At 40.0% G+C, this 15,012-nt stretch overlaps 1 protein-coding gene across 1 annotated transcript in view; it reads right to left on the minus strand.

Annotated features, from left to right (window-relative positions):
- Window positions 1-14,240, minus strand: part of TMEFF1 (transmembrane protein with EGF like and two follistatin like domains 1) — a 311,438-nt gene extending 297,198 nt beyond the window's left edge. Inside the window, exon 1 of the mRNA XM_082258289.1 lies at window positions 13,535-14,240. Within this exon, the coding sequence (XP_082114415.1) occupies window positions 13,535-13,691 (157 nt within the window). The 5' untranslated portion in view covers window positions 13,692-14,240. The remainder of the gene's footprint in view (window positions 1-13,534) is intronic.
- Between the last annotated feature and the right edge of the window lie 772 nt (window positions 14,241-15,012).

Below are 15,012 nucleotides of genomic sequence, written 5' to 3' on the forward strand. Positions count from 1 at the left end.
AGCCCTGTCTGGCAGGGAAAGGCACCTGACTTTCTCTGTTGCAGTTTAACCGCTTGCCGACTGCTCACAGTATATTTACTGCGGCAGTCAGCCCCTCACAGGCAGAGTGACGTTGGTCTACGTCGCTAGCCTGTGAGGCTCTGGGGAGCGAGCGCGCGCCCGCGGAGGCGCGCTCCCGCTCCCGCGCGTGTGACTGGCGGACAGCGATCGGCGGGGGAGAGGGAGAAAGTCAGGCGGCTTGTGTAAACAAGCCACCTGTCATTCTCCTCGGTGTAAAGACACTGATCACACGGATCTACTATGTAGATCCGTTGATCAGTGTCCTTACAGTTCAAACCACAGCCAATCACAGTAGAAAGCACGTCCCTAGGGACACACACAGCCCCTCCCTCCCAAATAAAGTTAACCCCTTCACTACCAGTGTATTTTTACAGTAACAGTGCATATGTATAGCACTGATTTACTGTAGAAATGTCACTGGTAACCCCAAAAGTGTCAAAAATGTCAGTCAAGGGTCCGATCTGTCCGCCCCAATGTCGCAGTACCGCAAAAAAAATCGCAGATCGCCGCCATTACGTGTTAAAAAAAAACAACAAAAATGACAAAAATCTTTCCCTTTGTTCGTAAACGCGATAACTTTTGCGCAAACCAATAAAAATATGCTTTTTGCGATTTTTTTTACCAAACATATGTAGCATAAAACAAATTGGCCGAAAATGTTAAAAAATTTTGATTTTTAAATTTTTTTTTGGGGAATTTCATATAAAAAAAATGTGAAAAATATTGTTATTTTTTCAAAATGTACGCTCTTTTTTTGTTTATAGCGCAAAAAGTAAAAAGCGCACAGGTGATCAAATACCACCAAAAGAAAGCTCTGTTTGTGGGAAAAAAAGGACGTCAAATTTGTTTAGGTACAGCGTCGCACGACCGCGCAATTGTCCGTTAAAGTCACGCAGTGCCGAATCGCAAAATACCCCCTGGTCGTTTAGCAGGAAAATCTTCCGGGGCTTAAGTGGTTAATAACACCTACCCTGTAGGTCTTGTCCCAACCCTGGCTCGTGAATAGACATTGAAAGCAGAAGTAGAAGACTGAGAAGCTCATCTCTGTATCATTCTGGTTTCTCCTCCTATCAGAATGTTCCTTTCGTGATCATCTCTGTATCATTCTGGTTTCTCCTCCTATCAGAATGCTCCTTTCATGATCATCCGAATTGACTAGCTCCTTTTGCTTTTTCTCCCTCCCTAAGTATGAGCTCTTTTCTACAGGGAGTAAAAGGGGTTGATATCAAATCAAAATTTGGTACTTATACTGCGTACATTAAACAAATGAATTATGTTTTAATGATTTTTTTGGCGTTCAGCTTTAATCTTTTTCACATTTCATTGAAAAGAAAAATCATAAGATCCCCCTGAATGAGTTGCTATACTCCTGGTTGGAGGGCGGTAATTACCCCAGTCCCCTTTAACATAAATAGACATCAAGTGGTAAAAGTAAAAGTATTGGGAAACAATAGGTTGTAGAATTGATGGATTCTGCTTTTAAAATCAGCATCGGAATTTCTCCATGAAACTACTGCTCATCACAGAAGATTTAACAGACACAGAGGTCAACATTGCTACATGAAAAGGCGAGTGTAAGTATTGTACAAAGCAAAAAGCTGGCTAAGCCTGAGCCCCCAACCAGAGACATAGACCTCATCTTCTGTGGAGAGGGCACCTCAAACTACACCCTGTTAAGTAGTACTCTTAGATATCAATAAATGTAGAATATCTACATCTATCTAGCCTCTCTGACTAACTAAAGAGAATGAAGGAAGGAGTATACTTCAAGCACCATAACCTTTAAGGGCAATTAGGAGCAGGATAAGCTCCACTGAGAATGATGCATCCAGTAGATGCTACAAAAACCAAGGTAGATAGCCACAAATACAGAGAAAATGATTTGGAAAATGAACTGAGAAGAAACAATGTCCACATAGTTGGACTTCCTGAGTGCGGCAAGGTTAACTCTCCTACTGAAGTCCTGGAGAAATCATTTTGTTAAACCTTCGATAAGTACAGCTTTACCCCTCTCTTTGGCAATACAAGATCCATTCTGACCCCCATCATCAGGGGGATTTCTGAGACTGTTAATCCTAAAATTACTTCGCTATTCTGTGTAAAACCAGAGAGCAAAAGTACTTATCCTACAATTAGGTAAAACTCTCTACCTGACTTTCAAGCAGAAGTGCAAAAGCAAAGAGCCAGTGCTATGCTTTGCCCCACATGCCTGAGGGTGGCAGAGAGGAGAGAAACACATTTCTTTGACACCCTTACGGCAGCATCTACATGCCTATATCAGAAAGAATTCCTTCTCAATCCTAGGGATCTATATCTGCTCATGTTGAATCTCTTTACTGAGTAGATATTACAGTTTTTTTGTTGTGCAGTTGACTGAACTTTAATTGTTCTCATGATGCACTTTAAGGCCACCCTTGGCATCCTCACAAGGTTTCTGTGTGGAAAATGTTTTTGGTATTCCAGATGACAAGTTTTGGGACTTGCCACTGTTTGCCGTTTGTTTACATTGTTACTGTTCAATGATTGTTCCCTCTTCATGACATGTTTGTCATGTGACTCTTGCTGTAAGGCTTCCTCTCCCAACACCTGAAATGCTGCTCTTCTTCATGCACAACTTGAACTGTCCCGCTGACAAAACCATTTCTCTCAAGGGTTAGGATGCTGACACTTGTTATAATGGTCTCATATCTGTGGATTGAGTGATATCACTGAATGTAACGCTGTATTCGAATCACTATAACAATTTATTCCAACTGTTTGTCTGTCTGCAAGACACACTTGCATTCAGTGCACAGTCCTACTTTAGAGTCCTTAACAGACGGACAAAATTAAAGGCTTCCTGATTATCAGTATACCTTCTGCATCACTTGGTGTGAGATGGGATACTCCTAAATTGTTTTTTGAGGAGTTTGTTACACCAGGATATTTACCAGGTAAAAATGACCCACTCATGAGTGTTAGAAAGTGGCTTTAGTTACATCAGCTGAGAGGTCTTAACCCTCCTCTTATGTTAGGGTCAGAACCGACCCGTTTTCATTTTTGAATGTCTATAAGTATCACATAAATTTGTTTATTGCATCAAGATTTTTTAACTTTGTCAGGAACCTCTATTTAAACAATGTAATAGAAAAAGAATCCATCCAAAGTACACGATACCCTGTCTACCATGTTTGGCACCTCTCTTGCCCCTGACCCGGCATCAGCTCTCCTGAATCGCAAGCCACCTAACCTCACCCACCGTCAATTCAAACTCTACCTCTATGTCACGACTGCTGCTAAGCAAACCATCGCGAAAGCATGGAAAACCCCCACGCTCTGTCATCTGACCATGATACACAGAGTTACCCAAGCCATGCTACATGCTAAAACAGAAGCAATTTTATTGGATAAACTGACCCCCTATGAACGGCTCTGGCGGCCTTGGATTGACCATTGCCTACCACCAGGCCTTGACGACAGCCTTGTACTCATCTGATTGGGAAGTCCTCCTTGCCGACCCTCTTTCCCCACTTGGGCCCCTGGGGGGTTCGAGGCTTCCTCCGGTTACCAGCTGTTACCCCCCCCCCCCATAACCCTCTCCTACCTACCCTGATTTCATCCCAACCCTGCCTTCCCAGCCCCCTCTCCCCACTCGGCCCCTGGCATATCTCATTAAGTGTTATACCTTTGTTTTGGTTGAGACCCCTTCTATGAGGGGGCCTATTTACGCATTGTGACCTCGGCCACACCTTCAATTTGTACGTGCCATTACTTCTTCTCAGTCGGGATGCCGGGTCGATCTCTTATGCGTATCACATTGTTACATATTCCTTGAATGTTATATGCGGTAGTTCTATATTTACTGTGACTTGTAATATCACGGCATGTACCTAATCTTTCTACTGCATGTTACTGTACCATGTTTCTTTTGCCTTCAATAAAAACCGTTTAAAAAGAAAAGAAAAAGAATCCTTTTCACTAAATTATAAAATGCTGTGGTGAAAATTAAGACGTTTATGGTGTTAGGGTCAATTCTGACCCAGTTATAATATAGGATTTTAGGACACTAATAAGTGCCAAAACTAAAATCATAAACACTCTCTCTGCTTAGTAACACTGACAGCCAATCACCTCTCAACCCTGTGAGCTGTAGTTAGGGAGGGGCCTATCTCTTTGCCTGCTTGTCTGCTTCTCTAAATAAAGTAAAGAAACATAGGACCAATACATTTCAGAGTTGCTGACTTTATTTTACCATTTTTTAAATTTGAAAATGAGAGGTATGCTATCAAAAGAAAGGTCTAAGGGGTCACACGAAAAATATTAAAACCAATCTTTTCAAGGATAAAGAAGCCTAACAAGGTAACCAAGAGGTAAGAAACAAATTGGATGATAAATAATTGTTCTGAGGGTATTTTATGGCTGATTTAAGACACGGGTCAAAACCGACCCATTAACATCATGGATAGTAACAGAAAGCTAACATAAGAGGGTTAAATAGGTGATACTACCCAGGACTTCCTGCCCAAATGGTATACAAAGCAGTTTACAAAATCATGTCCTTAGCCAAGACAGAACACAGGAATGCAAATACTTCTCAGTCTAGAACATTTTGTTTGCGATCACACAAGGCTCCCCTACTTAAGCTAGTTGCTTCGACATCTACCACAAAAGGTAAATTTGTTTTAAGATTTATACTTGTATACTCCCTTTAACACCTAATGCATGGGGCAAATTGCCTTGCAAAGCAAAAGAGAAGGAGGACTATCTGAGAGGACCTGGATAAATGGACATTTATTTTAGAGGATCTATTAACCATATCTCAAAAACATACTCACTTACTGTACATACATTATATATTACATAGGACCTACTATACCCCACTGCATCTCTACCAGTATAGTCACAGATCAAATTCTGACTGTTCAAGGTGATGGAAGGGCTATAGGAGATGGAGACGCATGCAGTAGAGGTGCCCACGGCTTTTTTGTATTGCACACTATAAACAGTCTTTCTTATCAACTTTACCCTGATAACAATTATGTTTATAGGGTTTTTTTAAATGGTGATGAGGTACCCCTTGACACGAAAACCCCTGTTCATAGATCATCTTGTAAACTTACTGCACAACCTTGGAGAGCTCCATCTCCACCTGATCTCAAACCGTGAATAGCTTCTGTAAGCAATACCCTATATAGAGAGAACCTAGTTTATAATTGGAGAAGCTTAAATTGGACAAATACCCGACCTCACCACCATGTCATTGATTGCTTTTCGAGTGTATTTGATAGTTATCCCTGTGTCATCCATTAGTCTTATCAGCTCATCCAGACAGTGTATTTCATACTTTAGAGCAACTTGAATCCTTAAACTCTACTATGTTTAGATAACTGTTAGGTGCCTGATGAGGGTGGGAATCTCTTTGGTGCGTTCCCAAATGTACAGATTCCAGTATAGCTGGTAATGTTGTATACTATATATATATTGTTGTTTCCCCCTTTCTTTCTTCTGTGATGATGTTTAGCGTCTCTCTTCTCAGCTGATTGCAGGATTCTATGGCTATCGGGTTTGAAATAGCGGTGAGTGGGAAAGGGAAAAACTTGTCTTTACCACCTATAACGTAAAAATTAAAAATACAAAAAGAGCCAGTGAGCAGGAAGGCCAGGGCACTCCTACAATTTGCAATGGTTATCCATCAGACATGCTACATTCTGCACTAGCTACAACACAACAGAGGAGAAGAGTGCAGGGCATAGCAGAAAAGGTGCAAGGCTTTAAAATCAAGATGGAAAGCATGCCTTTACAATAACAACTCTCTCTGACTGCCAGAGAAGCTCAATATTGCCCGCCCAAGTGGGCTAAACAATCTATGAATTCAGAGCCACCCTAACTTTTATTCTCTTTCAGCGTCTAACAGAGAAATCTGTCTGATAGAAAACAATATACTTTCTATGTGGCTGAGGTTTTTATGTCAGCACTTGTTAATCAGGGAGGTTGATTGACTCTGTTTTACACAAAGATACCCTCTACAGAAAAAATATGTATATTTATTATATTATTAGAAACATTGCACCGTAGGCAGTAAAGGAAGAATGTAACTTAATAATGGAAATATAGTGCAAAAGGCATTTAAAATATGGAAGTCATAGTTTGCTTTAGGATAAGCATTACAAGACAAAGTTTAATATGTCTATGAATACATATTTACCATTAATATTTACTTTTTACTCTTTATGTACAATGCAATACTATAGTCTCTGGTACAGCAAACATTTAAAATGTAAAAGTCAAAATACATTTTATAGCTGTACTAAACCCAAAAACAATCATTTATTATATTGCAGCTTACAAATCCTTAAAGTGGAAGGCAAGTCAAAACTGAAATAAGCTTTAGGGTCCTTTCACACGGGCGTTCCATATGTCCATATTTCATCCAATTTTTTTGCGGATGAAAAACTGACATAATGCATGTCAATGGGATTGCGGATGTCAGCAGATGACCATCCGCTGACATCCGATTTGCGTCCTTTCCTATCAGTTCTGTTTTTTGGAAAGGAAGAGAACCCTATTTTTCTTCCGTTTAAAAAAACGGAACGGACGCAAAAACGGATGTCAGCGGTGTAATCCGCTGACATCCGCAATCCCATTGACATGCATTATCTCTGTTTATCATCCGCAAACGGATGGGATGATAAACGGACATACGGACCGGATGACACAAGTGTCATCCGTGTCCGTAAAAAAAAGAAAAAAAAGTGCCGGAGCGGATCAAAAAACGGTCCACCCCGTGTGAAAGGACCCTTAAGGATAAGTTCACCTTCAGTAACATTTTACATATTCCCCCCTTTTTTAGGATGGAACATGTAACATGCTTCTGCAGCAGATCAGGGTTCAGCTGCCTCTTTGTGACAGTGGTATGGGGAGAAGTTCCCCGTACTAGCTGTAACTTTTAAAAAAGTGAGCAGCCGTGCAGGGCTCCACACTCTCAACAAAGTACCATGTACTGTTCAGCGTTGTGATAGTTCATTGGTTCTTCCTGTTAGTGGAAAAACTGCCAGCCCACACGATGTATGCGTATGAGCAGACAGCTTACACTGACAGTCTGCAGGAGTCCCGCATGGCACCAGTGATCGGCTGATCACTGGTGCAATGCTTTCCAGGCTCCTGCAAAAAAAAGGCATACATTATTTTTTCTTAAAAGGTGAAATTATCCTTTAAATCTACTAATAGCAGCATTATAAGCCCAATCTATCTACCCTGTAAAGGAAAGATATCTATAATTACCTATTCTGAAATCCCTCTGGTCCGGTCACATGATCTTTCCAGCACCGACTTCAGTGTAGAGGAGTGTTTTTGGTGCTCAGATGCAGTGAAGATCTGTTATACATGTACACGTATACGTGACTGTATTATTTTTCTTTTTCTGGGCTTTTTTTCCTTTTTTCACCTGGTGATCCTGCCAGTAACATACCTCTTGTCTTAAGCTGGCCATAAATAGATCAAAATTAATCTGGCTTAACAGGAACCAGCAAATATTGATTCGTCTTTGGCATATTTGATCGGTTCTCATAGGGAAATCTTTGTCCGCTTTTCTTATCGTGTGTATGGGCCTTAAAGTAAAACTATAGGCAAAACTTTTTTTTCATTTTGGATAGACTGAGGAAGGGTTTTAACTCCTTTTAATTTTTTTTCCGCCCTCTGTAGCCTCATTGCAAAGATTTACCTTCACTTCCTGTCCCATAGCCAAACAGGAAGTGAGAGAAAATCTCTGCAAAGGAATCACTTGCTGACCGGGCTATAGGCCCGGTCAGCTTCTTCTGGGAGGGCATACAGTGACATCCTTCCAGAATCGCACTTCCCACACGCAACTTGGCATCACAGATCGTAGTAAAGGGCCAATGATAGTGGCCCTTTACCACCTGATCGTTCCCTCCACTGATGAAACTATAAGTTGTTCAAAACAAACCGGTGCAGGTTCAGTTCAGTTCTCTCCTCTTCTCGCACACTGTACACAGCGATTGATACAGAGTGCGAGGAGAGGAGGGAGACTGCAGCACTGCCTCATCCATGCCTCAATCATGCTCATCTGTGCCTCAATCATGCCAATCTGTGCCCCAATCATGCCCATCCGTACCTCAATCATGCCAATCTGTGCCTCAATCATGCACATCCGTGCCTCAATCATGCCCATCCATGCCACATCAGTGCTTATTCGTGCCACATCAGTGCTCATCTGTGCCACATTCATACCACATCAGTGCTCATCCGTGCAACATCAGTGCTACTACAGTGCTTATCAGTGCCCTACAGTGCCTCACAAAAGTGTAATAGGTATTTAGGAAATTAGATTTGTAATTCTATGTTCCTAGAGCACCTGATGGTGCTCCCTGCATGTTGGGCCTCTGTATGTGGCCAGGCTGTGTAAAAGTCCGCATGCGTGAGACTTTTACACAGAAGGAGTAGCAGAATCTGTTTTGGGGTGTCATTTTTGCTATGTGTTAGAAATATCTATTAAATGGACAACTTTGTGTAAAAAAAAAAATGCGTTTTCATTTGCTTTCCACATCCAAAAACTTGTGTAAAAAAATTACATGTTCAAAAGACTCATAATGCCTCCTAGATTATGTGTTGGGGTGTTTTCTCTGGAAATTGTGGGGGTTTCCATTGTCCTGGTGCTCCAGGGCCTTCAAAGGTGTGATAGGTTGTCAGGAAATTTTATGTGTAATTTTTCCTCTTAGAACGCCTGGAGGTGCTTCTTGGATGTTGGGCCTCTGTATGTGGCCAGGATGTGTAAAAGTCTCACACGTGGTATTGACCATACTCAGGAGGACTAGCAGAATGTATTTTGGGGTGTAGTTGAAAGTATGCCTATACAGTGTGTGAAAGATTTTGTGGAAAAAATAAAAATAAATCTTCATTTTGCAAAGAATTGTAGGAAAAAAATACAACTTCCAAAAAAACACCATGCCTGCTACAAAATACATTGAAATGTCTACTTTCCAAAAGGGGGTCATTTGGGGGGTATTTGTACTTTCCTGGCTTGTTAGTGTCTCAAGAAATTGCATAATGCTAAAACTGAAACAAAGAAAAATGCATTTTTTTTTCTTTTTTATAAAATTGTCAGTCTTTTTTCATTTATAGTGCAAGAAATAAAAAACCCAGTGATGATTAAATACTACTTAAAGAAAGCTCTATTTGTGATAAAAAAAAAAGGACAAAAATGTAATATGTAATTGTCATTCAAAATGTGAGAGCACTGAAAGATGAAAATTGGTCTGGTTAGAAAGGGGGGTTTAGGTGCCCAGTGGGTAAGGGAATTCCTTGGGAACCCCTAGGTCACCAGAACTAGTGCCCCCATTGGAAGATTTCCCCTCTATTACTTTTCTGGGGACAACCCAAAATGTGGGATTTTCTTTTAGACCGCATTCACATTGATCCGACTTGGACCGCGACTTGTCAGCCTGACAAGTCGCGGTCCGTCACGCTCCCATTGTGTAGTACAGGAGACGTTCTAATAGGAGTGACACAAGTCGCTCCGACTTAGAAAAAGGGTCCTGTACTACTTCGGGGCGACCTAGAGGCGACTTGCATAGACATTCATTTTATGAAGTCCGTGCAAGTCGCGCCGAAGTCACGCTGCACGCAACTTCACAGGTCGCCCCTTAAGTCGGAGCGACGTAGTGTGAACCGAGCCTTACTTTTACTTTCAATGATAATAGTAATCAGGACAAATAGAGAGGATGAATCTCCCTGGGGGGGGGGGGGGGGCGGGGGGGGGCACACACATCAATAAAAACTGTCAAACGTTCCAATCCCTCTCCACTCTATCTAAAACTAAAATAAAAGTTTTGCCTTACTTTAACCCCTAACATTTGTTTTTCTCTTTATGTAATACAATTGGGGGAATTTATCAGACTGGAGCAGCTAGAACCTGGAGTAGTTGTGCATTACAACCAACCAGAGTCTATATTTCCTTTTCAAAGTTTAACAGAACAAGCTGATTATAGAAGCTGATTTTGGCAGCCATGCATAACTACTCCATATTCTGTCTTCTCCAGTTTTGATTACCCCCCCACCCCCACCCCCATTCAAATGTGATTAAGGCTGGCCATACATGTTATATTTTCTTGTACAATTTTCCTTTAGGTTTACCAAAAAACATATAATATTAATTCAAAACTAAACAACTTTCAATTATATCCAATTAGGCAGGTCCTTGCATTACAAAGTTAAAGGTAAGTCTAAAAGGAAATTGTACAAGAAAATTGAACATGTATGGCCAGCCTAACTTGAACTATACCAGCATTCTAACCTTTCAATGTTTATCTTTTGAAACATATAATATTACGTAAAAAAATAGCTACATAATAGCTACATATAATAATAAATAAATAAACTTTATATAATGCCGGGCAAAGCATTTGACTGGTCTGATTGACAATAGTTTTACAAAAATCATAAAAAATATTATATAACCCTGGAATGCAAGGGTTGACTGAGAGATGAAGGAATACATCAGCTACAAAGGCAACCCAGATGCATTGGATGTGTATTCCAGCATTTGAGACAGCGCAATTAAGTTAGTGCTTTGATTTTGCAATTCACAACAACCCATGACAAGCTCATTACAGGTGTTCAGTGTTCTCGTTAAACACAGGTGAGATAATCATTGATTCTTTTTTTTTTTCCTATTTAAATTACCATAGCTGGGCCGCAAATACAGTTATAAAACCTAGAAATTATCCTCAGGGACTGATTTTCTAACCCCTTCATGCTGGGGCTACCTTCATCCTGAAAGAGGTGCCAATCTTAAAAGAAGACCCATCTCCAAGTCTTCACAGCAGGATTGATCTTGGTAATACACATTTTTTTCCGGTGTGTTCAAGTGACCTATATACCTCGTTAAAGCCCACTGTAATAACAAGAACACACTAACCTGTTAACCTTTCGCTTCACGAAACTAATTGCATCACAAAAGAAAATGGGACGCGTCAATCATACCGAAACAGCTGGATCCCATTCCTAAGCAATTTTATCTAGTCAAATATTATGCTAAATAGTAATCGAACATTATTATCTGTTATCATTCACCTTATGGCAAAAACAAGGACAAAAGCTCACAGTAGTAGGCCAGTATTTCATACAACACTACTTTGGCAGTAGGGTATTTCTTGTGCCCCTTTAACCCTACTTGAATGTGTATCCTTATGAGGGTCACACAAGTAATGATCTGATCAAATGATTCTACACAGAATTGGACAACATGATCGAATCTATGAAGTATTGAAAAGGCACATACCGTGCCATCGATCGATGTTGACCAAAACCTGCTCATTCTGGTCAGAAATGCCAATTATAAGAAAGTAGATGGATGATTGTTATGTTATTGTTTATGGGGCATCAAACAATCTTTCTAATCAGTAAATTGATTGACGGTATGATCGCATAAAAAAATCGCCACCATCACACAGCACATGACAGAATCATCCATATATTAAACCAAACAAGCATCATCCATACAGCCAATGGACTTGGCTTGAAAATACATAATGGGTAAGCACCATGCAAACAAACACTGTATTTATTTGATTACATCAATCAATTAGAGCGATTCTATGTCCCTGCGTTAATATATATTTATCGAGTTAAGCCTTTTAGCCATGAGGCCGATACAGAAATACACCATGATGAGTGATTAGCATACGTTGCTGTTATTATGCCATTGTTGAGCGTCCCTTAGGGGATGGAAATAAATTAACCCAACGTGAATAAATGAGCCCGGCCAAAACTTCATATTAAGTATACATCAGCCAGACTGGAGTCATCGAAAGCATAGCCAGCTTAATAAAAATGGAAATACAGGAATGATTCTCAAATGTAATGTTGTCCTTTCATGAACTGACATAAAAGCTGGAGAGTCCAGCTAGGCAAGAGCCACTGATGTGCTCACAGGCTGAATGCAAGCGGGACTTTGTGCATGAGTGGAGCAGCTACCAAGGCTTTATTTATTTATTTGATCTGCCCACCACAATCATCTTTCTGTGTCAGTTCCCATCCTTAGGGTCGGGTCACATGGCACAATCTGTGCTCATTTTGCCACTTCCTAGCGGCCGAGTTCTGCGGAAAGCGACTCCAAACACAGGAACACCCCAGCACAAATACAACAAGGGGTGCGGTGTATTTATTAATGACTACTGCCATCCACCTGCCAGGGTCCAGGCTCTGATGGATCATCTGCCTACACACTGGAACGGCACAGGACGACTTGCACATCCTTTTGTTCACAGTACACCGCCGACACAGGAATATCCTAAAACAATAGCATTGTCTTACGAGGTGGCCTGCCGTCCTTTGTTAGATCACCCATTCATACACAAATCTTTTTTTTTTTTTCTTCGAAGGGATACTGGAAATAGCATTCACATTATGACTTAACCAATCAAAACACATACAGAAATAAAGAAATCCACAATTGCTCGGACAGAATGTAATGCATACATGTGCATTCTGGGATCTAATTTATAGATAGATAGATAGATAGATAGATAGATAGATAGATAGATAGATAGATAGATAGATAGATATAGATATAGATATATATATACTATATATATATATATATATGTATATATATATATATATATATATATATATATATATTTATATATATATATATATATATATATATATATATATACATATAACTCATATATATATATATATATATATATATATATATATATATATATATATATATATATATATATATATGTTATGTGGGTAATTTGCACTATGTAAGGTGTTGAATAAACTATTGGCACAACATAAATTCTGCATAATAAAATGATTTTGAAAAAAAAAATGGTATTTAAACTATTGACACATATATCTAGATAATAAAAGCAGTTCCATAGGAGGTTACACATTTAATGCTATGGGGTATGTAATGAGGAAATCATATTACTGTATATTATAGGTAGGCGTGTATGATCCCATTATGTCTACACAGAAATGCTCCATATATAAACACACACATATATATATATATATATATATATATATAGATAGATATAGATATATATATATCTATATCTATATATAGATATAGATATAGATATATATATATATATATATACTGTATAATCTTATATGTAGTATACCTGATATATTTATATATTTTTGATGTGTGTGTGTGTATATATATATATATCTCTCTATATATCTCTCTATATATATATATATATATATATATATATATATATGTGTGTGTGTGTGTGTGTGTGTGTATTATATACTGTATAATCTTATGTGTATTAAACATGATATATAGATAGATAGATAGATAGATAGATAGATAGATAGATAGATAGATAGATAGATAGATAGATAGATAGATAGATAGATAGATAGATAGATAGATAGATAGATAGATAGATAGATAGATAGATAGATAGATAGATAGATAGATAGATAGATAGATTGTTTTTGTATCTATTACCTGAGCAGTTGATCCCCTTTCCTTTGCCATTGTGGCACTCGCTGGGCAGCTGGTTGGATGCCTGGACTCCGGAGAAGGCTATAAAGACAAGCACTGAGGAGGTGGACCAGAAAGCCAAGGGTCCCAGCAGCCTGGAAGCAGGATGCAATCCTTCCATGATGTGAAGCAGGATGCTGGTGATAGAAGAGGCAGGGGTAAGAAGGGTGAGGGTTTGCTCCAGCAGGCCAGGAGCATCAATAACAGCACAGAGCACAAGCCAGGCTCCTCAGTGGATTCTCCAGCACACACCACTTCCTATTCATTCCCTGTCACTCCTGCTGCTGCTGCTAGGGCTGTGTTCTCAGGTCTCACTCCACACAAGTACAGGAGAGACAAGGGGACCAGGGATGTCCAGCGAGCAGCATCAATAATTGTCATGTAGGTCAGTGTGAGGGCTCAGCAGCTGCATTCAGAAGAAGAGGAGTGTGTGCCTGAACAGGAGGATGCCATCCATCCTTAGAGCCATGCCACCAATAAAGGAAGTGGAGGTTGGTGGAGCCCTGTGTGAGTGTGTGTGTGCTGGCTCCTCCCTTCCTCCTGCTCTGCACTGATTGCCCCTTCACTGCCTGTGTTCGGGGTATTGTTCAGGAGGCACACAGCCTGTCACCAGCCACGAGATGGGTGCAATACGTGTGTCTGCTGGCAACAACAAAGGGAGTGAGTAGATCGGGAGGGGGAGGAGGAGGAGGAGGAGAAGAAGAATCAGCACCACGTGACTCCTTGTCTGCTATTCAACCTCCAGTACAAGTGAACCCTCACCATCCTCTGCCAGGACTGGCAACTTTCCTTTATGTCTTTGGATGAAGAGAATACTATAGTCACTACCCCACTGGAACTAGAATAGCTAGCCACTACTGTTAGAATGTCTGCTACATTTGTGATCTTTGTATTTTTTATTTTCAGTGCCAAGACACAAAGATCAGTCATGATTGGTGAATCAGAATATATAAAAAAATAATAATAATAATTGTTTTTTTTAATTTTAGTGTCACTATTTGAGCACTTACAAAAATCCCGTCCTTCCTGTACAATCTCTATTTGATTTTTGGGGATGTGATGCGCAGGATGAGACATCTTCTATCCCATATATAGAATTTATACAGTTTATAAGACAGACGATTGTAATTTTCTTTTTTTTTATGCATTCTTAATTTTAGGAACAGCATTGGGATAAATCATACCTCCCAACTTTTTTAGATGGGAATGAGGGACATCTATTAAAGGGGAGTTCCACCCAAAAGTGGAAGTTCCACTGTAAGAACTTCTGACATGCCACATTTGGCATGGCATTTTTTTTTTGGTGGGGAGCGGGTACCTAGTTTTAACAGGTACCCGCTTCCAGGCATGAGCAGGAGTTCTCCTCTCCCCCTCCCTCCCTGCAATCTTCTGGGACATGTCAGAGGTCCCAGACGATTAACCAGCCATTAAGTGCCAGGTCA

The sequence above is a fragment of the Pelophylax lessonae genome (genome assembly GCF_965119305.1).
Source record: "Pelophylax lessonae genome assembly, chromosome: 5".
Lineage (NCBI taxonomy): Eukaryota > Metazoa > Chordata > Amphibia > Anura > Ranidae > Pelophylax > Pelophylax lessonae.